The sequence below is a fragment of the Schistocerca gregaria genome, chromosome 4 (genome assembly GCF_023897955.1).
Source record: "Schistocerca gregaria isolate iqSchGreg1 chromosome 4, iqSchGreg1.2, whole genome shotgun sequence".
Lineage (NCBI taxonomy): Eukaryota > Metazoa > Arthropoda > Insecta > Orthoptera > Acrididae > Schistocerca > Schistocerca gregaria.
In genome coordinates this window covers 339,446,850-339,472,930 of record NC_064923.1, presented here as the reverse complement: position 1 = coordinate 339,472,930, position 26,081 = coordinate 339,446,850, and the positions used below count along the sequence as shown (strand labels likewise).

Below are 26,081 nucleotides of genomic sequence, written 5' to 3'. Positions count from 1 at the left end.
CAATCTGTATATTGAGCAGGCAGTAAAGGAAACAAAAGAAAAATTTGGAGGAGGTATTAAAATCCATGGAGAGGAAATAAAAACTTTGACGTTCGCCGATGACATCGTAATTCTGCAGAGACAGCAAAGGACTTGGAAGAGCAGTTGAATGGAATGGACAGTGTCTTGAAAGGAGGATATAAGAGGAACATCAACAAAAGCAAAACGAGGATAATGGAATGTAGTAGAATTAAATTGGGTGATGCTGAGGGAATTAGATTAGGAAATGAGACAATTACAGTAGTGAAGTAGTTTTGCTTAGGAAGTAAAATAACTGATGATGGTCGAAGTAGAGAGGATATAAAATGTAGACTGGCAATGGCAAGGAAAGCGTTTCTGAACAAGAGAAATTTGTTAACATCGGATATAGATCTATGTATCAGGAAGTCGTTTCTGAAAGTATTTGTATGGAGTGTAGCCATGTATGGAAGTGAAAAATGGACGATAACTAGTTTGGACAAGAAGAGAATAGAAGCTTTCGAAATGTGGTGCTACAGATGAATGCTGAAGATAAGGTGGATAGATCATGTAACTAATGATTAGGTATTGAATAGGATTGGGGAGAAGAGGAGTTTGTGGCACAACTTGACTAGAAGAAGGGATCGGTTGGTAGGACATATTCTGAGGCATCAAGGGATCACCAATTTGGCATTGGAGGACAGTGTGGAGGGTAAAAATCGTAGAGGGAGACCAAGAGATGAATACACTAAGCAGATTCAGAAGGATGTAGGTTGCAGTAGGCACTGGGAGATAATGAAGCTTGCACAGGACAGAGTAGCATGGAGAGCTGCATCAAACCAGTCTCAGGACTGAAGACCACAACAACAACAATTTTTCTCCTGCATCACATACAGAAAATACACAATCAGGTTCAATGGAGTGGCATATGAATCACAAGAGACTGGTAATCCTTTTTTACACTATGCACAACAGCATATGGTCTGTGTCAGCATACCTCCCAGTGCCACAACTCTTTTCTACCACACTGCTTCACTATCACAACTTGCAAAATTGTTTTATGACCTTATTACAATGATTCAACAAAAATGTGGATGTGTAATTTGAGAAATACAGAACTCTGAAAAGAACCTTCATTTCTGGAATGGTGGTCCGTGAAACTGACCCACTCGAAACACACCTATCGATTATATGAGTGGGCATATGAAAGAAGTGTTATTTTCACAGCAAACTTGTGACCCACTAACTTCATTGGTGAAGTGGTGATTAAGAGTTCCTGTCTATAGAAAGAAAGGATTAACTCAAGTCTTTGACACCACTTCATCGGGTACAGAGAAACACTCAATATGAGTCATTGGCTTTGACCAGTGACATGGGAAACATGCGACAAATGCTGTAAACAATATGGTGACTATATCATGAAGTTACTAACGATTTTTCCAAATGGGCTAAGCAACAATTCAGTCTGTCACCACAACAGGTTGCTTTAATATCATATTTGTTGGCATCACCAATTCACAACCAAACTGTCACCTCCCAACCTAACCTGGATCTTGCGCAAAGCTACAGATCAATCTGTTACCACAACCAGCTTTTTTTCTCCCCCATTCATTGGCTTCATCAACTGACAATGAAACTGAACAGATGCACGAAAAGGTGTTATGACACCAGTCATTACCATTATGACACTGGTCAAAGCCAACAACTTGTATTCAACATTCCTACTGACCCTATTTGATCTACTCAAAACAAATCTGTCATCTATCAACCTAACATACCATCAGTATGCCCCCATAACCCACATTTCAAAACGTAACACATTTTTTTCAGTGTACTGTTCTTGTAATGTCTGCACACATATGATGCAACATGTACAAGATTATTACTTCGCAGATCAAAGCTGAGGTCCAGTACCAGTAGATTCAATCGAATCATAAGCAGCACATGCAAAACAGCACACTATGTCAAGAACCTAATCTTAATTCTTATGATGTTTAGAGAGTTGTTTATTGTATGGAAGTCAGCAGGTCTTAAGTCATAATGCTGACATGTTTCACTCGGATACACATGACTGTTTCCTAATGTTTGCTGTATGCTCTCTACAAAAAATTCAGTAACTGGTAGATTGAACAAAGAGTCACAATTCACCAAAAACTGAAGCTTTAATAGTGCTACTGGTACTTGTCTGACATTACCCAACTACAAACTCAGTTTTCTTCCAGCTCTTATACTGTTCAAAATCATTAATGGCTACACTGAAACATGTAAGGGCACTGACGAGAGTTCGTGACATGTCTACAGTACAGCTTAGATGCATCTAGCACAAACATTTCTTCTCCAAACTACAGGGTAAATACCAAACATCAAGCATTGATCATATGGTGCTACTTTTCCAACAGTATTATCTGAAATGGAACAAATTAAAATTTCCATAGCCTGATGTTCCTTGTTCCAGATCTGCAAAAAACAAGGTATATGTTGAAGCAGTGGAAAAAAATTTAACAGAAAATAATCTACCTTCAATGAATGTCAACTTGAGTAGATTTGCAATAACAACAGGCTAACATACAGAAACTGAACCCAAAGAGTGCCTACCTCTGAAAATTAAAAACCAATTATGTTAGTTGATTTAAACTGTTACATACAGTAACCAGGTAATAGCTATGTAGTGGAGATCCCTTGCATTTTTTGTAGCTTATGTCCAAAATATGTCAATATTACACATTAAAATACCCGTCTGGGACTTGTCCATTATCTAACACAAGTTTTCTGAATTTGCCTAGCAGTTTTAGCTTTTGTGATGAAAAGTGTATTAAAAATGGCATGAAAATAAATATTACACTGCATTGCACATTACTTTTCCACCACGACTAAGATGTCGTCGAAGGGAAGAATGGTAGGGAAGGGAGAAGGGGGGGGCAGGGGGGGGGGGGGGGTGCGACACTACCACATACACTGGCCTATAATTATGTTCAGTGAATTCTGAAATTTAACCATTCCTTGTGGCATATGAATGGATTCTAGCAAGCTCGCATGGTTAGGGTATCTTCTTTAACAACCTCTTTTGCTACTTCTATACTACTCTATATGGCTGGCGAGGGAACAGTCGGGAGATATAACATTCTGAAACATGTTTATTGACACATGAAAAATTTAAATTGTGAAAAAGTATACATACTGACAACTCATTTAAGACACGGTACCTTAAAAACAAAGTGCAAGATAACAATGAAAATTTCAGGGTAGGGGAGCTTTACTTTCACTGTGTATCTCGTCTGGGTAAACTGTCTATTGTTTTAATCAATTAACACTGTACTGTCATACCTTTAAACCTTGGACTCCATCTCCTACTTTCTCAACAACGCCTGCTGCCTCTTTGCCCAGTATAGCCGGAAGTGTCGGCAGAACAGCAAATGATCCTTCCCTGATGTAAGTGTCGACAGGGTTAATACCAGCAGCATTAACACGCACGAGAACTTCCGATTCGCCAACTTCTGGTATGGGCACTGTCTCCAGCTTAAGCGCATCTTTACTTCCAAATTTATGAATTCTTACAGCTTTCATATTCAAACGCTATCGAGTCTGAAAATTGGTAAAGCTGGTCACACCATCTAATTGTTTACTTCCATTCGTAGTAAACCACTACATTTATTTCTTGTGACCAAAATCCTGAATACATTAAAATTTTGGTTAACTACAATGTTTAAGAACTCAAAACTACCATTTGGTGATTCTAATACTTACAGTCAGAAAAGGTGACTGAATTCACGTACAACGCATTTACGATGCAAAGCTGCGTCACTGTGCTTTACACTCCTTTATTTCGTATACTCTAGCACGCACTTTGCCGCACGCGCATTTCAAACCAAATCCAAAACAAACTACCCACAGCCTTCGTCAGTCATATTTCGATCCACATTGTCAAAGTCCGAAGAAAACGGTGATATCGCCGTTCCGTTGTTATACAACCTTCATGAAGATACTGTCTTAAAAAACTCACAAATCGCCCTAGGCTTCTGTGTAGCATATAAGTTGTAGTAATTCAAAGTGACGTAGAGCTGCTTTAAGTATAATTAATAAATGGTATCTCTTTGTAAGTTCGAAGTGCTATAGCCTCAGCTATACATAGGAACTTAGCAAACCACAGTCACACATTTTTCGTCTACAAAGTGCTATGCGTCTTCAGTTAACAAAGATTTTTGTTGTCGGTAACAATGTTACAAAGAATCGGAGCTCAAGAAGGCGGTGGTTGGACGAACACTCAGGAGAGTGGATCTATTTTACAGTTCCTACGAATATTCAGTAGAACCTGACAGATGCTGATTACAAACTGGTTAACAAAAATGCCAATAAGTGCGACAAAAACAGGTACGAAAATAAATTCGCTGTGTATTAGACCTACCAGAAATCTCCGATCACATAACGTAAATAATTTACTAAGTGGTAATTTCTGTACTGATTAATTATCGGATAGAAATATGGGGCTCTGCTGCTGACACAGGTCTACATATGAACAGAATATTAACCCTGCAGAGAAGAGCAATCACGATTATCCATGGACTTGGGCACAGAGACTCCTACAAGGAAATATTTGTATAACATAAATACCAAATAGTTTACTCGTTGTAACCTTATGGATTTACTGCAGTTTTTGGTGACACATCAAAACAAAGGAACCAAGGACTTTGACATGCATGGCTACAATATGGGAAAGAAAGACTGATACTACAGACAAAGAACTAAACTAAAATTAACAGATCACAGTCAATGCATTGATGGCCAGACATGGTGAAACAAACTGCCAGGTGTGATAAAGGATCCTTATTCAAAGTGAAGCCGAAATCATTCCTGATCGATAAGTGCTTATACTCTTTGAATGAATATTAATATTAAACTAAACTGAAATTTTTGTACATATATTTTGTGGAATGCTGTCTGAAGAGCAAGATATCGAAATAAAGTCGGAACTTCACGAAAAAACTACAAGTAAGCATAGCCACTGCCAGACACACTAACAAATGAGTGGAGTTGACATAGACATGCGTAGAAGAGTCTCCATATGACATTGCATCAGCATGCTTAACGCCTGAGCACATTACCTGTCACCCTAACTAGCTTGAGCAGTGGTGCAGTTCACACCTAATGTTCTCTGCTAGGATTCTGTAAGTAGCTAACTCTGTTTAGCAGGGCTTCACTTTTCGAATCAAACTATTGTGTCTTCAGGACATGGCAGAGTGGCTTGGAATTTTCATGGTGCTAAGGTAAAGGGTGTACCAGATTGCCACCTGGTAGGAGTTTTTTTGCCTGCAGCCCTACCTGGCCCCAACCTATGATGACGCAGTTCAGATTCAGACAATAAGACAAGCACCCTTCCCAGTTTGTGGTTTCACCGACAGTGGTTCGACTCCTTAGGAAGGAGGAAGAAACCCACCTCAGCAGAAGATTTAAACACTGTTCACCTGGAGACTGAAATAGAAAGTAGACTGCAGCTCTGGACAGTGGACACAGATTTGCCTATGAATGTTCAGTACAGGTGTCATGGTATGCACTCTGACAGGAGGAGTAAACCATTGGACGAAGGGATAATCATCGCCCAACATTGTCTAGCAACTAGTAGGCAGATCTACCACCATGAAGGTGACAAGGCGTCATCTCGACTGTGAGGCAGACTGTTTGCATCATGGTGAACAACTCTGCCATGAGTCAGACCATGGTTAGCAGTGCTTGCATAACAATGCTGGACACACCAGCCAGGGATAAAGCAAAACCATCACCAAAAGATGAGTCTATGGAGGTCACACAAACCTCTCAGAAGCCCTTGCCATTACCTATGAGGAAACCTCCCTCCAGACTGGCACAAATAGACTGTAGCAGAAGTAGAAGACTCAGGATGACGATTTTATTGTCCCCAGGCAAAGCACACAAACAATGTCAAAGTATTAGAATGGTTGCAACCTAAATTGCTCACGACTGCCAACTGGCATTTAAGTACACCAGAGGTAGTTGCTGAAAGTGGTTTTCCGCTGCCTGCCACTGGAGATGGATCCACAACATCTGGAGTAGAAGCTTGTTGCCCTGGAATTCACTCCCTGATCTGTGGGCATAGTGAAGTCGCCCAGAACTCGCCTATGTTCCTGGTCATCCTGGAGGACAATATTGTAAACCGAAACGTTTTCCATGCACAGAAGGTAGCTAACATCGTGGTGACAATGGTACTTCTCTGTGCAAAACAGGAGGGTGCAGTGCTACTATTCCAGAGCATGGACTGCTCCATGCTAGTGCAGTGCACGAAATGTGCTGGACCACACCAGAACAAATGGTGCTCCAAGAAGGAATATCTCCCAATGTTGCAACTGTAATGAGCCACATGAAGATAGTTAGAGAGGCTGCAATGCATTCAAAAGGTATAAAGGAGCAAGAAGGGTCCAACCAGGTGCCAGCTCCACTGAAATTGCCAGGGAGAAGGCACCAACTCGCCTCCAGCAGCAGGAGACTTCAGAGCAGCAGCAACCACAGATGTCAACTACGACTGCATTTTATCCTTATCACAGGCCACACCATGAGGGTACGTGTTGCTGCCACACCATGAGGGTATGTGTTTCTCAGCAGTCGGCAGCAACCGCCCAGTTGCAGTGCGCCACTACAGCTGCTACCGCCTTGCATGATAACACATGTGTCAACTCCCAGTTGTCATCAGTGTGGTCATGGTGGCCCTTCATGCCAGCGCTGCAAACAACTAGTCACACTAAGGACAACAGCCACATACATGGTATAACTATCTGCACTTTTAATGCAGGATGTCTTTGGTTGCAGCAAGGCAATTTCACCAGCTGATACACGAGAACCTTCCTCAAATCCAGGGTCAATACGCAAACAACCAAGTAGTTGTTTCCACACTGACAGGTTGACAGTGGGAGCTGTTACAGCCATCAGCATCAAATTGTGTCTATAGCACCACCAAGTCATACTGCCTGCACTTGCGAAGATCATTGTCTTTGTTGTAGCCTATCGGCAGTCAGAGGGACTGCATCAGAAACGGACTTCAGCGCCTTGCCGTCTTTGCGGGGAGCTGGAGGCGACATTTTTGCTGGCGATTTGAACACAAAGAGCATGGAATGGAATTCTTGCCTCAGCAGCACTAGCTGGCATCGCCTGTTCCACACTGCACATTGGAACAGCGCAATCACCCTGAATCCTTTGGATCCCACCATCTTCCCGACAACAGAGGACTGCTGCCCCAAGAACCAGCTGTTCCAAGAATGGCAGCTCACCTGTGGACCAGACACGAAACATCATGTCAGTCATATGAGGCAAGAGATTAAGGTAGCTGTAGAGCAGCACAGGATTTGGACTGAGCACACATCGCGACCATGGTATAACTTGACCCGACCGCCATCAGCGCATTCCGCCGCTGCAGGTAGGCAGGAACTTCTTTTGCGAGCCTAGATGTCAAGACCAGCGTGCTGGTTGACGCACTAGTGTACAACTTCACATTATTGGCCGGCATCGTCGACGAGGACGACACCCACCAAGTGGAAGAGCAACTGCCCACAGCTACTAGCTCATATCTTCCCTCACATACTTTGGTTGGGCGTCCATCCACCAGTAAGGAAACATATGGAAGTGGTGGCTATCGAAAAAACCAATAAGGACTCCTGCCAGACATCCTGCTATCGGTCCATCAGCCTACTCTCATATGTCAACAGAATGATGTTACACATGATGCAAGAAAGTGTCACACTAGATAAACAGTTTTGGTTTCAGAGTGGCCACTCCACATTGCACCAGCTGTTAAAACTGGCAGAACTGACTATGAAGGTGTCAGAAACAAGGGATTACCTTGTAGCAGTGTTCCTTGACGTCTCCAGTACCTTTGACTTCATGTCACATGACAGTCTTGTGCACAAACTCATTGTGCACAGGATACCAACATCACACATGGTCCTCTTTGGTGCTACCTTGCTGGGTGAATCTTTCGAGTGAAGACAGATGAAGGGTCATTGTACTCTATGAGGAAACTAGTATCTTGTTCTATTGTCAAGCGAATATGTTAATGTTTGATGACAGTAATAAATATTCATGACATTCCTGTGGACGTGGGCTATTGTAAAGTTAGATATTCCGTCTTATTAAAGTTGTAATAAAATGATCTAATATTTTATGTATTGTAGTCTCATCTCAGCCACCTCCAGGAGTAAAGATAACAACCATCACTGTGGTAACAAGTGTTGTTTTGTCTGGTATAATATTTCGTTCTCTACATTCTGAATATTAAAGATAATTATGATGTAACACTCAATTTTGTGGCCTTATTAAGAACACAGATATTTGCACCACATACACGTAATAATTTATGGATATATAAAATGTAACTACTGTTTGTTTCTACAAAACTTGTAAAAATTACAATGGTGTTTGCAAAAGTCTCCAGTTGGTGCCTCTATGATCAAACTACAAGAAATAAAATAAAAAATACTATTTCAAAATGTAACACGTAGCTAATGTCAAAAACAACAAATTTTCCAACTGAGACAGTGTTTGCAGAGACAACACCAATTCCAGTATCTTCCCAAACAAGAAGACAACAATCAAATAAGAACAGTATACAAGATCAACCATCCCCAAAGTATTATCACCACCAACACCAGCATTAGGCAACCTAAGGTCAAAAAGATCCACAGCAAAATTTTCAGCAGCAGAACCACCAATAACCCAGATATTATGCATGGAACCCTAAAGATAAATCAGCAGCAGCAGCATGGCAACTTGTCTGCTGATAGACTAAATTATGTGAAATGGAATTTACATTTCAAACTCAGTTTGAACCTACTAATGCTCACACACTGTTTGACGGAATCTTTAGCAAACAAACTGGTGTGTGGTACCCTAGTATTATAGTGACCTTGATAGCACTAAGGATAAAATGTTGTTACTATGAAGCAGATATAAAATCTATAAAAGTGGCAGCAAACAGGTTGATGTACACTCCTGGAAATGGAAAAAAGAACACATTGACACCAGTGTGTCAGACCCACCATACTTGCTCTGGACACTGCGAGAGGGCTGTACAAGCAATGATCACACGCACGGCACAGCGGACACACCAGGAACCGCGGTGTTGGCCGTCGAATGGCGCTAGCTGCGCAGCATTTGTGCACCGCCGCCGTCAGTGTCAGCCACTTTGCCGTGGCATATGGAGCACCATCGCAGTCTTTAACACTGGTAGCATGCCGTGACAGCGTGGACATGAACCGTATGTGCAGTTGACGGACTTTGAGCGAGGGCGTATAGTGGGCATGCGGGAGGCCGGGTGGACGTACCGCCAAATTGCTCAACACGTGGGGCGTGAGGTCTCCACAGTACATCGATGTTGTCGCCAGTGGTCGGCGGAAGGTGCACGTGCCCGTCGACCTGGGACCGGACCGCAGCGACGCACGGATGCACGCCAAGACCGTAGGATCCTACGCAGTGCCGTAGGGGACCGCACCGCCACTTCCCAGCAAATTAGGGACACTGTTGCTCCTGGGGTATCGGCGAGGACCATTCGCAACCGTCTCCATGAAGCTGGGCTACGGTCCCGCACACCATTAGGCCGTCTTCCGCTGACGCCCCAACATCGTGCAGCCCGCCTCCAGTGGTGTCGCGACAGGCGTGAATGGAGGGACGAATGGAGACGTACCGTCTTCAGTGATGAGAGTCGCTTCTGCCTTGGTGCCAATGATGGTCGTATGCGTGTTCGGCGCCGTGCAGGTGAGCGCCACAATCAGGACTGCATACGACCGAGGCACACAGGGCCAACACCCGGCATCATGGTGTGGGGAGCGATCTCCTACACTGGCCGTACACCTCTGGTGATCGTCGAGGGGACACTGAATAGTGCACGGTACATCCAAACCGTCATCGAACCCATCGTTCTACCATTCCTAGACCGGCAAGGGAACTTGCTGTTCCAACAGGACAATGCACGTCCGCATGCATCCCGTGCCACCCAACGTGCTCTAGAAGGTGTAAGTCAACTACCCTGGCCAGCAAGATCTCCGGATCTGTCCCCCATTGAGCATGTTTGGGACTGGATGAAGCGTCGTCTCACGCGGTCTGCACGTCCAGCACGAACGCTGGTCCAACTGAGGCGCCAGGTGGAAATGGCATGTCAAGCCGTTCCACAGGACTACATCCAGCATCTCTACAATCGTCTCCATGGGAGAATAGCAGCCTGCATTGCTGCGAAAGGTGGATATACACTGTACTAGTGCCGACATTGTGCATGCTCTATTGTCTGTGTCTATGTGCCTGTGGTTCTGTCAGTGTGATCATGTGACGTATCTGACCCCAGGAATGTGTCAATAAAGTTTCCCCTTCCTGGGACAATGATTTCACGGTGTTCTTATTTCAATTTCCAGGAGTGTAGATTAAAAGACAGATCTGAATTACAATTTTCTTTACAAAGCTAACCTTTTTTATTCTAAAAAGATGGCATTGACAGGGTATAGAAGCTGCACCAAATAAGCACAAAGAAACATGAAAAATTATCACACAAGAAACAATCTCCTACCTATGCACAAAAGATGTCACATAAACCAGGAAAGTTGAATGAATTCTCTGTGTCTTCAGTGGAATAAATTAGAAACAAAATCAATGCAAATGGTACTTCTGAAAGTGAACTAGTTGGAAAGTAGCTCCCAGTGAAAGTTTTTTCAACGGAATTCTGTGAAATCAACTGAAGACACAAAATGTCAAACCAACCACCTTCAGCCATCAAAATTTCTAGTTTTATTGTATTTGCACAGCCAGTGTCAGCATTACATTACACCATCTGCAGGCCCACTAACTTATGTGTAAGAAGAATCCCACCTCTTGTGCAACTGAAATGGGCTCCTGAAGATGGCATAATGTAATACTGAAATTGATTGCACAAATAAAATAAAACTGGAGATTTAGACAGCTGAAGGTGTTTTGATTTGACATTTTATATTGAACATCTGAAGTCCTGCAACCATTTTGTATACTTGACATACAGAGATCACACTAAAGCTGTCAAAAAGCACTCCAATTCTATAACTACGGATTATTGTTAGCTGTCTACATACATTATCAAGCAAACTTTCAATCTGATCAATGAATGTATTACATTCGCTTCAAAAAATATGTTCATTATAGAATTTCCCATGAATCACTAAAAATTTCAAAATTCCAATTTTTAACAATGGGGATAAAACTCACTTCCAAAATTACTGATCAATTTGAACAGTTCCAAGAACATCCAAAACATTTAAAGTATTTATTTACAGTCAACTAACTGATTATTTTGAGGAGCAGAACGTCCTTTCAAAGAATCAGTTTGGTTAAAACGAGGAAACAATGCCATTTCACCAGCCCTTGACATTGTAAGCCAGTTAATCATCACTTCTGAAAAATTGTTACTTTCTTTTACATATGATGCACAATAAGACCACATTGAGAAAATTCGAAAAATTACAGCTACTAAAGAGGTTTCCAACAATCATTCTTCCCATTTGTGAATGGAACAGGAAGGGGGGATGAGACAGTGCTATCAGAAGTACCTTCCGATACACACTGAAAGGTGACTTGTGGAGTGTAGGTGTAGATGTATTATAAGGCCTCCTTGTTTTTTGTGACCTAAGTAAAGCTTTATGCTATGAACTGGTATGCAGATACCGTTCATGAGTTTTAATACAATTGTCACTGCAATCATTAGTGCTACAGTGAAATCGTTCTTCTCAAATAAACTTCTGTGTAACCACATAAGATCCACCATCCTCTGTTAGGAATATAAAATGATACAGAAAAAATTAAGTTTTGATTTCAGGATTTCACATTGACTCCAGATTGAACTCTGGAATACACAACAATCATATTTAAAAAAGACTATCAAGAGCAATACATTTAATGTGGAAATCGAGAGATGAAGTTACTTCTGAATATCTGAGTCTGGTACATTTTATTAGACTGTCCCAATTCCACATTTCTTATGGACTGTGTAATGACACAATAAATTCGAGGTAATTACACAACATAACTTTCTTGCTTTTGTTTGTCAATTTCTTAAATAATTCATTGTGAAATACCTTGATATATAAAATTCAATGTACAGTAAACATAACAAGTAGTGACACTTGAAATGGCATTCATTCTCGAAGGAACGGAGTTTTGCGTCACATTACATCAAAACACATCTCTACGAATGTTAAATGGCGGCATTCACACCGGTCATCAACTGCATGGAACGCCATGTCAAGTCTCGTCATGTGACTATCGAAGGTTTTCGGTAAGGATGTTTTGATGTTGATGTTTGTAAGGAGAACTGTGTCATCGTTAGATATAATCCGCATCAGGTAGGAAGATACTTACATGCAAAGAGGCGGAGCGATATGGAAGTGTAGAGGGGATAAGGTTTTCGTAAGTATGGTGGAAGAGAATGGGCTCATAAAGCCTTCATTACCAAACTGTGTTGCTGCAGACAACAATCAGGTGGATTTGCCTATGGTACATCATACCGAAAGTTCAAATCTATGAGGAAAATAATAAATTTTAATACCAACTTTGATCAGTCGCCCACAAGAGAGAAATCTTTCTTTACACGTTGACGATCTTGCATCGACTATTCCACAAATATAATCCATTTGACATTAGAACGCGAGAACAATAGATGCAGCCTTTTTTTTCTAAAAAAGTCGATTGCCTAACATCAAGATCATAGAAACAGGTTCGAATATTTGTCATTTTAGTGTGATTTGGACTATATTATCAGTAAAAATGTAATAGGGCTACACAACAGAATTAATTTAAACACAAGTTGAATTCATTACATTTTCTTGACAACTCCTCCTACTCCATAGAAGTTTTTAAAAACGTGTAATTTTATAATGCATGTGTGTGGGCGTATTTGACGGAATTAAAGTTTAAATTACTATGTGTAGAAAAGAATTACTTATTCCAAAGATTGCTGCAAAGTACAATGACATACAAATGGCCAGTATATTCTCGTAAAGTGATAATAGTATTACAGTGTCTGGCTGGTTTTTGGCTGATATCAGAAATCGGTCACATGATGTCCCTCAGTCGCTACATTGCAGGATGTATTGTATTTACCTATTTTGTTGTTCTCATATTATAAGTTGTCTGTTTTAAGAGTATACCGTTTAAGGCAATGGTGCATTGAAGATTTATCACAGTCACATTACTCTTCGTGCTATTTGTTATAATTAAATGTCATTTGATGACATATCGACGATAAAAGCGTGAAGGAAATCCTAAGATAAACGATAATAATGCTCAGAGTAGCATGTGTTCACCTTGGTCTTTTGGTTAGAGACGCGCAGTTACGAAGTCGAAGAAAATATGTTTTCATCATGTGAGATGCTAATACTTTTTTATCTTCGCATTTGTAACTGATTCTGGGACTTTCTCGTTCATGTAACAAAGCATGTTCTGCAGTAACCAATGTTATTTACAAGTAAGAGTGCGCTCTCTCAGGAAAGAGATTCTTCGATTTGTAACTTCAGTCTGATTTTAAAAAAGGAAGATAAAATTGCTTCTCACTGATATTCCGAATATGTTGCGATTTCCGAGGCTGGGTTTAGGCAGGCACCTAATAGCAGAAATAAAATTGCTGCAAGTGAAACAAATGCTTGTTACAAACATTTTGTTGTGATGAAATTATTAAAGATGCTTTCATAAATTCGGCAGTCAAGACAAAGATTGCACCTTGCAGTAAACGATGGCACACACCCATACTGGGTTCTACCATCCTAGTTTTACTTGCTCATGTATCATTTGGATAGCGAAGGGGGAGGGTGCTGGTGGTTCAAAGACTTCCTCTCCCCCTCCCCCAAAACGCTGACAAAGCCAGAAAAAGGGATGAAGTAATCTTAAAATCAATTGTAATGTAATCTTTATTTCAAAGTGGTTCAAATGGCCCTAAGTACTATGGGACTTAACATCTGAGGTCATCAGTCCCCTAGACCTAGAACTACTTAAATTAATCTTACTTTAGGACATCACACACATCCATGACCAAGGCAGGATTCGAACTGTGTCGTAGCAGCCGCAAGGTTCCGGACGAACGGTTCTAGGCGCTTCAGTCCCGAACCACTCGGCTGCTACGGTCACAGAGCCCGGCTCTTTATTTCAAAATTACCGCGTTTTCAAACCATGGCTATTTCAACAAGCCCTAGTGCACTAGGGGAATATGGCAGCGAAGAGCCAGCAGTGGTGATAGTTTTGACTGGAGCCCTGGAAAGTCCAGGTATTGTTGTCTGTGCATGAGGACTGCTTTGAACGTCGCAGCTGCTGTGGCTGGGAGCAGAAAGAAAACATTCCTTCTCATGGCAGCAGCTTACAATTTTCGTTAGCGTAGGGCTTCCTGAAACCTGCGTCAGTATTTTTTTTTAAAGTTTGTTATGTAGGAGAGAATAATGGCTAGGTTGTACACTATGATAATCTCCACAAGATATGTAGGTTAACGACGTTTTTTGTGGCTGTAATAAAAGATTTATCAAGAGGAAACACGTTTTGCTTCATTTCAAAGCTTTTCAGTGACCAGTTTCTTTTCTGCTTACGTGATTCTTCACGTTCTTCTACATATAAGTGGTAGAATTTATCACACAGCACTTTCACTAACACTAAATACATGCTTTTTTGTTGTTATTTTCGTCGACATAGTACTTTTTGTCTAAATAAGACCTTCATTACAGTCGCAAAAGATTGTATTAATCTATACGACTAGTATAACTGCGAATGCAGAAAAAAAGGCCGTCAAACCGAGAATACAGCGTGTATACCACAGTTTCTGTTTTTTCGGTTTATTTTCCTACATCATATTTGTGTATTTGTACATTAAAAGCCACAACAAGATACATGAGGCAGGGTACTTTAGTGTCAGTATCACCTGCTCCCTGGCAACTCCATTCACAGACAGTCTGCAGAATGATAAGTGCTTTTACTCCTGATTTCCCTAATCATTGTTATTTTATTTGTATTCAGAACTTCTTCCTTCATATTCAGTACTCTTACTGTTTGCTCAACCTGTGGCGGATGTTGATCACAAGAACATTAACTCTGTTGTTTGAGCTACATTCTCTTTGAATGACATTCTTTGCTTCCCTTCTGTTCATGGGTTTTCAACACTTGTTCGTGGTGTTATTGTCTCTAGTGAATAAAAGTGTTGTATTATTAACTGAGTGTTAATATCTCTGACTCCCTCATCACACAACTAAGGGTCAGAATTTTTTACATCAGTGACTTTGGACTCATTTCATCTCTCCATTAGTTACTTTGAAGATTGTTTACTGTGAAGCGCTGCATATTATGAACAATGAGCCTACCACCATACAACTGATTGAATCCACTGTTCTTGCACTACATTTCTCCTTCAGACTGTGAAGCTCAAATGTGTTAAAATCTACAAGCTGCTGTTAAAATGGAACAGGAACGATCATCTCTTTGTATGACACAGCTCTCTAAGCTCTTCGACCTCACAATGGCGCGAACCCAGTGCTTTGTCTGCCATCCATACTTACGCCCCATCTGACCAACGTCGTCACTGTACAAGTTCCACAATCTCTTTGGACTGGATTTCACCACCCCGTGCGGGACAAGCGCCGTCGACATTCAGAGACATTGGAACAGTGAACTATTTTGCTCAACATGGTACACAAGAGACTCTACATCCTCTGATCATGTATTCTACGCAACTACCATTACCGACAATCACAGCCACGGTTGTTCCATCTACAACATTCGACCGCACTCCCCGTAAGTCCCGTGTCGCGATATCCCACCCTCCTCCATGGAGGCTTCGGGCGACACATCACACAGTATGCTCACTTGCTCGTTCACATATTGCAGCTGCATCCAGTGACATTGGCCATCTCCGCCACACCAGTCAAACGCGTTTCCGCATCTATTGCATCATTTTCCAACTCTGATCACCACCTGACGCCCCTGTGATGACCTTAGGCGACAGCATTATGGGACACCTCTCAGTGTTCAATCAAGATATCGCCACTCGTTTGCTGTTCTTCAAGTACTCATCCTCCAGGTCTTCAGACTCAGCTTTCTCAGGCACAACAGGTGCTTACAGACAGGTTTCCGAAATTATCTCCGCTGTCGAAAGGAAACTCTTGGATCTGCTTTTCCCTGGATGGCAAGCTCTTCAGTCTTCACGGTATTATGGATTGTGACTCGCACTCGTCAACCATCTACATGAACATATGGACTTGATCAATGATTATGTTCTGTGTTTGTCCACCCACCACAAGTATTCTGTTGCAAAAGCCACCATCAACGAGCGTTTTATTGCTCCCTCCATCCAAAGTGTTACATCACATCATACATAGAGACAACTTGGGATGACAGGCCCCATCCCCCGTCTGGTGATGGTTATATGCATCGGTTGATGGTAGTATTCATGCTGGACATTGTACTATGACCCGTATGGCTTGTCAAACCTCTGTAAGAGCTACAACTGAAATTAACATCTTTCACTTCAGAGCCTTTGGAGTCTAAGCTGCATCTAGTCGACCAGCCATACAGCATTCTTCTGAACCGCCATCTCCTCACTAATATAGGCGCCAGAGAGGAGGATAGGATTCATACCAGTGACTACTCCCGCCACCGACGCCCCCCCCCACCCTCATCCACTTCTGCCAGCCAACAGAGACAATGTAAGATTGTGTGCTGAACTTCAAGAAGACATGCAGACACCTGGCGGCAACTTCTCCACACTACCTGCATCGAGCACCCAACCCCTGCCAATCATTGTCAAAGTTTCTTTCGACTACACATTAGACTCCATTCAGATTCCAACAGGTGGTTTATAGGCAGCATGGAATGAACCTCACCCTCTATATCTGTTATCCTGGTTGTACCCTATGTCTGGCAATACAGCACTGTTCTACTGACCTCCCTGCTTGTTCCCAGCCTAGTTTAGATGCACTGACCTGTTCCGCTTCCTCCTCATCATAGCTCACCAAGTGACAATCAGCATATACAACATCCATGGGACATGGTCCTCTATATGTGGAGGACTGCACCTCAGGCATTAAAAATCTGACTGATACTCACTCGGAGGCCAGCAGCTTTCCTATTGCACTGGTTCCCGCTCACACATTTCCAACAAGACTGACGTTATGGGCCATGAATAACTCCATTATCAGCATTCAGGGGGCTTCAGACACTGTGATAAGAAAAACACCTTGCATGCAAGGAAAGTGCCAGGAACAGACAAGATACTTCAAACCTTCAACAACCTTAACTCCAACAACCTTGCTCATGTTGTCACGTTAGCTCTCCCAATGTCCAACAGCCACATGGCCGCTGTTTCGAGCAATGCATCCATAGGTGCATTGCTGCGATAGCGTATTGATGACACCACGAAACTTCTCTGATTCTTTTCTAAAGAATCTGCCCAGCATAAATGGTCAATGTTCCCATGAACTACTCATGGCCTATGAGGCAGTCAAACACTTCCATAATGATATCGAGGGGCATGAATTCACCATCTTTACCAATCACCATCCACTTGCAGATGCCATTGTAATCCTGGCAAAGATGTGTAGTCGTCGTCGTCCCCATCTCCCCCCAACATCTGTGCCACATGGCCCTAACCTGCCAGTATTCGACAAATGTTTTCTCTGTGTGTGGCTTTGACAATGTGGTCACCCACTATTTGTCCAAGGTGAACATTATCATATCCTCTACTAACATGGATAACCTGGCTTACCTACAAACCGATTACACTGACTTAGCAGATATGCTCAAAGACGCATTTACACATTGACTATCGAACTTTGTATTCTTCCTGGCTCCCCCACACTATGGTGTGTGACACCTTGAAAATGTACCCTTTGCCCAGTAGTTCACCCACCTCTTCGATGGAAAGTATTCATATCACTACACAACCTAGCACACTGTGGCATCAGAATCACTGCCAAACTGGTCACCAAACGATTCATCTGGCTGGAGGTTAAGAGTGTCTGCTGCAAATGGATATGTTCTTGCATCCTACGTCAGCGAAGTAAAGTTGGCAGACGTTAACAGCCTTCATTAGGGACACTCGACATCCAAAAAGACACCTGCACTACTCAATACTGCCAGCCTGCTTCCTCCGTCTCGTGGCTTCTACTCCGTAGACCAGTGGGTCGAATCATCCATTGCCTCAGACCAGGGCCATCAATTTGATTCCTCATTGAATGAAATTTTCACTATGAAGTGTAATGTTTCCTGATATGAAACTTCCTGGCATATTAAAGCTGTGTGCTGGACCGAGACTCAATATCGGGATCTCTGCTTTTCATGGGAAGGTGCTCTGCCAACTGAACTACCCAAGCATAACTCACGACCCAGTCTTATAGCTTTACTTCCGCCAGTACAATTTCAGCTACCTTCCAAACTTCACAGAAGCTCTCCTGCGAAACTTGCAGAACTAGCACTCCTGGAAGAAAGTTTGATACAGAGACATGGCTTAACCACGGCCTGGGGAATGTTTCCAGGAAAGCTCCTGTGAAGTTTGGAAGTTAAGAGACAAGTAACTGTCGGAAATAAAATAGTGAGGACAGATTGTGAGTAGTGCTCGTGTAGCTCAGTTGGTAGATCATTTACCTGTGAAAGCTAAAGTTCTCAAGTTCGAGTCTTGGTCTGCCACACAGTTTTAATGTGCCAGTAAGTTTTATTCCTCACTGTTTGCCAAATTTTACGGTGTTGACAGTTCCACACCACTCCCTAACACCCACGGAGAAATGGCCTTGTAAAGAATTGACACTGCACCCTTAAAGTGGTACTGATGTGCCACTGTGATTCAAGGTCAGAGGCACTTCCATCGGTTCTCCTTGGAGTCCTTGCTGCCCATAGATAAGAGCCTCATTTGCCAACATATTCTATGGTGGCGCGCCGCTAATCCTTCAGAGTTCACGGCACACACTACCATCCCAAATGATGGCGAGCTCCCAGTTCTAGTCGAGCGTGTACAGGACTATATTTTGCACATCTGGACCCCTCCACCGAGGCCCCATTCTGTAACAGGAGTCTTCATATACAATGATATCACACTGCGATTTTGTCAAGCTGCTTGAGAACTCCATCTGTGCCCGTCTCCAGCCCCCATGCTCAGGCCCCCACTAGGTCCTCAGTTGAGGGAAAAATGTCTTGGACATTTTATTCAGCAGCAAACATCAAGCAGTTTCTTTCAATAGAGTGAAGCTGGCCCTGGATGGGGTCGAAGCCTATTTCCCCATCATGCCTACAGAGGCATCTAGCAAGGGTGAGGACACCTTCTCCTCTGACAATTCCATCACCACATCTGTATGAAACACAAAGCCAGATGCATACTATGATCTTGCCCCTCCACGTGACTTCACTTTCTTGAGGTCGCCTACTCCTAAACCCAGTGTTCAGTGTCGATGTCAGAGACCTAAGTTGGGACGACCACTCTGTCGAAGTTTGTGACCACACAGTCTTCATTTTCGCTGTCTCTTCGGCTACACACAGAGATGCCTCAAAAACATACAACAGGCAGTTGTTGGGTTCCTTAGAGCTCCTATCAGATGCTTACCTCGACGTCATTGCAACTAAGGCCTCAGGTAGTGGAACACTCTCTCGACCATTCCTGGCTGATCCCAGTTTTTGGATCCTGCTCTGATTGACAAAACCCATCCCACTCATATGTGGGATTCCTACTCCAGCCCCCTAGGTGGATGCGAGATTACCTTGTGGATGTCATCCCTGTTCTGATTCTCTCCCTGTGATCTACATTACAGGGGGACGGGAGGGGGGAGGGGACGGGGGAGACAGATCTGTAGCGACTATCGACCACAAGACCTTTAATTCTGTAGTTTGACATACATCCTGTTTGACTAGTGTTCTTTGCTTCCCTTCTGTACACAGATTTTTAGACCCTTGATCATTGTGTTATTATCCCTAGTGAAAAAAAGTGTTCAGCGACGAACCGAATGTTTCTGACTCCCTCATCACACAACTAAGTGACAGAATTTGCCATGAACTGTGTATGTTTGACATTAAAAATTCGTTTATGCAAAACCAATAACATCTCTAATGTGTCCTCCTCAATATTTTACTTGAGTTCCGAAGTCATTATTCTGTTTTATCACCATTTCTATTATCTATTTTCGAAATGTCTTTGTAACGTTATCAACAACTTAAAAAAACTATCGGTTTCTTCACGTTGTTTTCCATTAGTCCTGTGATCCTTCTTTCCTATAAAATAAACAGTGACGTGCAGAAAACGTCTTCTGCTCTTCATCAATACGCTACATATCGGAACATGGTTGTGATTTCCTCACTTTTATTTCTGTGTAACAGGACTGCAGAGTCGTTGTGCATAGTTCGCGTGCTTCCATTGCCTGATGATGCTGCTTTAGACATGTTGCTTTCTCTATTTTTCCTAGGCTTTCTTTTAACTTGTCTGTGTCTAATTTCCTGATATTCTGTGTAAAACTGATTTGGTTGTTGCTAACGGCTGACTGAATTCAAAAGTTATTGTGGTTGGTATACATGTTTTCTAACTAGTGGGCTGCTATGTCTAGATAGCTTTCTGGCTAATTGCCTTTATGCCTTCTCCTGTGAATAATAAGAGATCCTCATACTGCACTAGTTGCATTGGACACTATAGATATTTTCAGTCCATATTTATCGATGAGACTATATCCTCCTCCTTCTAGAGTTTCCTGGATCAGTTCTGTTTTTGCCAACGAGATTAGAATAAAGGGTATGGCTTTTTATATGCTGAAAACAGCCATTGGCTGAAACGAGAGGGCAGGGCAGTCCGTCAGCTATTTTAGGCCAAAACAAGTATGTCTCCCTTTATCTACTAAAGCCACTGAAATGGCGGTCACATATAGGTGTGTATTTAGATACCACAAACTTTCGTGGAGAAATATTCAAAATCAGACAATTGAGAACTTAATTTGTTGATAGAAAATTTAATTCGGTAAGTACTGACTACATCACAACAAAACAGCAGCTTGTTTTAATTTAAGTCGAGCTATTAGCATTAATAATTAACAGTACAATTGGCACAAGATCCTGCCTATCATTTCACTACCAAAATGTACAATATTCACAATGTAATAATTGAAATGACTCTTTTTAGTCAAGGAACACGACAATATGTATGCAAATTATTGACTGAGAGTATGTGCAACTAAGCATTAGCACTAAAATCAAAACCTTACATTTAATGTCAAGCAAAGCCTATCTTTATCTCTCACTCACACGCATTTTCTCGCCTTCTATGAATGTTAAGGGCATTCTACACATACCAGTTTCGTTTGACAATTTTGCATTGTCGGGAATATGTATTTCAGTCATGATTTTTAACTTATTATTACAGTCACTAAATACACACATATATTGAGTTATTATGTCTGTAAAAAGGAATTTCAGTGAAAATGGGTTTTAAAATAAATGACCACTTCATATGTAACAAAACAATACTCTAGTGCTTTGTGAAATTAAATCTTTATTTCACTTCCACAAACAAAATAAACTTGCAGCTAATTAACCAGCATGCTTTATCACAAATCTGTTCACAATTCTTCAAAGATAATGTGGTCACTGTACGTGCATTCACTTTTGTTTCGTGAGAAAAAGAAATTCATTATTATCACTATATGAAGCATTCTAGACTGTAACACTTAATGATTATCAAGTGACCAGTGATGCAAAGAAAATTCTTGCATCAACACCTATAACTTCACTAACCATAAAATCAATGGAATTCTCGTTACATAGGTCCCTACATATTGCATAACTTCTGAAACAAGGTGCCCCATTTGCAACCACTTATTGTTTCATGTTGTGGCAAGCAAGTCCCATTTACAACCCTCACACAATCATATGCTAGAGCAGATTAAAGTCAGGTGCTGGTGGAAAAGACCTTAAAACTGAGCCACATTCTGTAAGAATGTCAGAAAATATTGCCTTGACAAAGTGAGGTGCCAAGACCTCGTTTACACTGGATACATTGTCAAACACTGAAATATTCTTCATCTGTGTAGCTCTTCTTCTGCAAGGCATTTATTACATGATTCAGACCACTATTTCGCTGCTTGGGGCAATAGTTAGGCTGCGAAGAAGCTGTTTTGCATGTTAACTTCACACACAGTGTACAGCATTCTCTTGGTGTGAACAACAATGTCATGAGGCGATGAATTTGGATTGAGGGAACGTCTTTTGGCACCACTGTAAAACAAGCAGATCCATAAAAGTAACTTTACATGTCAATGCTATTCATGCACGTATATTATTACTACCGTCTGGAGCAGCAGTTCCCATAATAATGAAAAATCTTCCAACGTAACAGCTAGCACAGAGTATAATAATCATATGTATATATACATACACAATAAAGAATTAATATGTTGAAAATTTTGAATTACTGATTTCTTGCCTAGTCACAACTTTCACTTTCTGGATTATCTCAAATGTAAGCATTTAGGTAAAATATACAATACGTAGACAGCTGCTTTAGGTACCATATAAACATTACAAACATGTATGAAAAAACTGGTGCAACTTACTTTCTGCGTGTATGAAAGAAAGGATGAAAAAAAGTGCAAGACTGATGCGAAAGCATGGCGTTGAAATTTGGCCAGACTGGGCTTTTTGAAAAACACATGGGGTTGAAGTTCGGCCAGACTGAGCTCTGTGAAAACGTTCTGAACTTATTGTGCTGAATTTTACTGATGTTTTATATTTAGTCGCATAGCCTTGATCCACACACTCTTCCTTGTACTATTCTTCGTGAACATACAAACTCTAAACGTAAGTGTATGTCCACACGATGTCGCTTCTCTCGTTCTCAGTCACAGATGCACGGGAATAAAAGGAAATGCACGTAAGGAATGCAGGTACACTTGCGCGTTTTTGTGTCCGTACGTTGTCTCATTGCGCAAGTAGTCCGCTATGGACCCTCTTCTTTTTTTGGTAGACAGTGCTCCGTTTATTGTGATGGAAAGTGTTAGAAAAAGAAAACGCAAAATCTACTGTGGTTAAAGAAGTATCTAAATAACAGAGACACGAGAAATACGAAGTGATAAGGTTTGGTTTGCAGATTTCAAGGCGTCGCAGTGAGATTTTAGATTTTATACATGTGCAGCTACAGGGATAAGGAAATAACATTTCGTTGGCTAGTAACCAGCGACTTAGCAGTTCGAACTATTTATTCCGCATTTCAAAACAAAGCATTTCAGTGACTATTGCTAAATCTGAAAAATACTTAAGGGAGGGTCTTAGTCGTTACGTGAAGGTTAATTAACTTTCAATGCGTCATTTGTACATTATTTTATGAAAAAGTTATTTACAAAACTTATGTCATTGAAGATTATAAGTGGATTAACGTCCTCAGACCCGACAAATTTGGGAATTTCTTAGAGGTCAGAATCCACTAGAACGGAGTTGTGCTTTATAATTTTGTATTTTTTACAAAATCAATGTTCTTAGTTCCTATTTCCAGTACCGGTAGTCTCTTAAGGTGCTACACCTATCCCTTCGTTTCTTATGTTCAAATGCCAAGCTCCTCAGTTGTACTATTAAATCGCCAGAGCATGAATATTCGTCCATAGTTTTCATATACACCTTCATAAATTGCTGGCTTATTGTTCTCCGTTTTCCTTCTTCGAAACTTACGATATCGTATTCTTTAAGGTAACATGATCAGAGACTTTTTATCTAATACTTGACACTCAACTCAGGGCTTCACACCTTCAATTTTTGTTCAAATAATCCTCGGAAGCGGCATTCCATACGATTTTTCTTTGTCTTTAATCATCTATAAATTTAAGCGTGCTTTCTTTGGAGTCAATAGACATTATTGCACATAGTTAATTATGGTTGGGGCTCGAGGATGATACTTTTTGGTGCCGAAACTGGTAGCATGTTTTGAATAAACGAGATTGTTGGTTTCAGCTACTTTAATCAAATACTTATTTCACATAATTCCCTTCACAGCATAACCTCAACGCCATAAACAATGAAACGCACAAGGACCCCAACTGCCTGTCACCTACTAAGGAAATTACGCACACACAAAATGCAAGTGTAATTGTGCTGTTGGAAATTTAAGCTCATGCACGAAGTTGAACGGAAAAAAAGCCATCGTGTGGACGCACTTTTGAAGTCGGTGGGTAAAAACATCGAAATGAATACTACATGGAAACCAAGAGTACTATTTTAGCTACAGCATTTACCTGTAGAAAATAACAGCAGACTATCCGCTTCTGCCTATGCGTCTGCAAGTAACACGAGTAACCATTTTTGCACAATTTACGTTTGTACACATACAAACACACCGCTACTCACAATGTTTTGCTCTCAAAATGTGACGGAGTACGTAAGCCCCTGTTAACTCTTCGCCAGGGACACGACTGAAGTTACTTCAACATCTGATGTTGACTCTCCATCTAACATAAAATAATGCGTCCTCCGAGCAAAAAAGTCCTCCGTCCAGTCACAAATTTCACTTGGAATATCATACGATCATACTTTTGTCAATAAGCGTAGGTGTGGTACTGAGTCAAATGCCTTGGGCTGGGTTTCACATGATCAGTGTTTTCGGAATCCATGGTGGCTGACATGGAGGAAGTCATAGTGCTCAAGATACTTCATTATATCTGAGCTCAGAGTATGTTCTATGATTTTATAATAAATCGATGTCAAGGATATTGGACGCTAGTTTTGTGGATCACTTCTACTACCCTTCTTATAGATGGCTTTGACCTGAGCTTCCAAGGACTGGGCTCCATTTTTTGTTCTGGGGTTCTACGATGGATCATAGTTAGAACAGGGGCTAACTCAGCAGCAAATTCAGTGTACGAGTTGATAGGAGTTACATCGGGCTCTGTAGCTTTGTTCGATTTTAACGATTTCAGCTATTTCTCACTTATTTCACTCATATTTCAGTGGTACGAGAATTATAATGGAGCAATTTTTCCTAGGTTTTCCTTTCAAAAGGAACACTTGGAAACGGAATTAAGCATTATATCTTATGCTTTGCTACCCTTAGTTTCAGTTTCTGTCTCATTCGTGAGGAACTGCACACTAACTTTGCTGTCACTAACAGTATTTTCATGTGATCACAATTTCTTTCGATTTTGTGAAAGATCATTTGACGACATTCTGCTACCGCAGTCATTGAAGGGATCACATATTACACTATTGACAGACAAATGCGTTTCATTCAGTATCTCTCTATCTGTAGCCCTATGCTTCGTTTTGCAATTATTATACAATAATCTGACTTCATTAGAAATTTCCTTACATTGAATGTACATCACTGCATATCTATACAGTGTATGGCCAACTATTTTGTGGACAAGGCTGCAAATTGTGAGCTTCGTTGAAACTCCACATTCATGTGTGACCTTCCCAACCTTCTCTGCCAGATGCTGGATCGATCCAAGAGAGGCCTCAGAGCTCAGACAACAGGCATGTTCCAATGTCTACCACCATCTGTAGTTAGTGGCAACCTGTTCACCCAGTGGCTGGCAGAATAATCGCTTCCTGTTGAATGAGGCCCCCATCCATACACACTGAGTGCATCTGTTGCTCTCTCCTGTCCCTTGCTGCCATTTCCCTAATGGGTACCCTCATTCACCATATGTCTGAATTGCTGACAATTAATAGCCTCCCACCGTTTTGCACTTGTCTCTCCTCACACCGGACAAAAAAGGTTTCCCCAAAAACGGCGAAGTGAGTCACACTGGCTCAGTTTCAGTTTCAGTGGAAGACATCACCTCAGACTTGTTGGTTAGGGAGATCGATACAACACACTTAATCCAACTTGGTCGCCGTCCACCCTGTACAGGACGCCTAGACTACCACTGAAATGTCACTCACAGTCAAGTTAAAGGGTAATGATAGATCCCTTACTTCCTGCAGGGAAGGCAGGATCCACAAGAGATGATAGTACTTTAGGTACCTCTGGTACAAGTATCACAGGTACACGACTCTCGGGACCTCTTAGAATACACCGACTTTAGGCAATTTGTGCCACAAATTTACTTGGTCATCAATTCTATTCAGTACTTCCTCATTAGTTACGTGATCTA

The 26,081-nt window shown here is 41.5% G+C and overlaps 1 protein-coding gene across 4 annotated transcripts in view; it reads right to left on the bottom strand.

Annotated features, from left to right (window-relative positions):
• LOC126268082 (zeta-crystallin-like) overlaps positions 1 to 4,687 on the bottom strand; it is a 147,086-nt gene extending 142,399 nt beyond the window's left edge. Inside the window, exons 1-2 of one of the 4 annotated variants that reach the window (XM_049973566.1) lie at positions 3,742 to 4,687; positions 3,322 to 3,579 (exon numbers count right to left, since the gene is read on the bottom strand). In XM_049973566.1, coding sequence (XP_049829523.1) covers positions 3,322 to 3,561 — 240 coding nt within the window. In that variant the 5' untranslated portion in view covers positions 3,562 to 3,579; positions 3,742 to 4,687. Of the gene's footprint in view, positions 1 to 3,321; positions 3,667 to 3,741 lie in introns of all 4 variants that reach the window. The other 3 variants (XM_049973568.1, XM_049973567.1, XM_049973565.1) reach the window with 3 other exon arrangements.
• Positions 4,688 to 26,081: the final 21,394 nt, after the last annotated feature.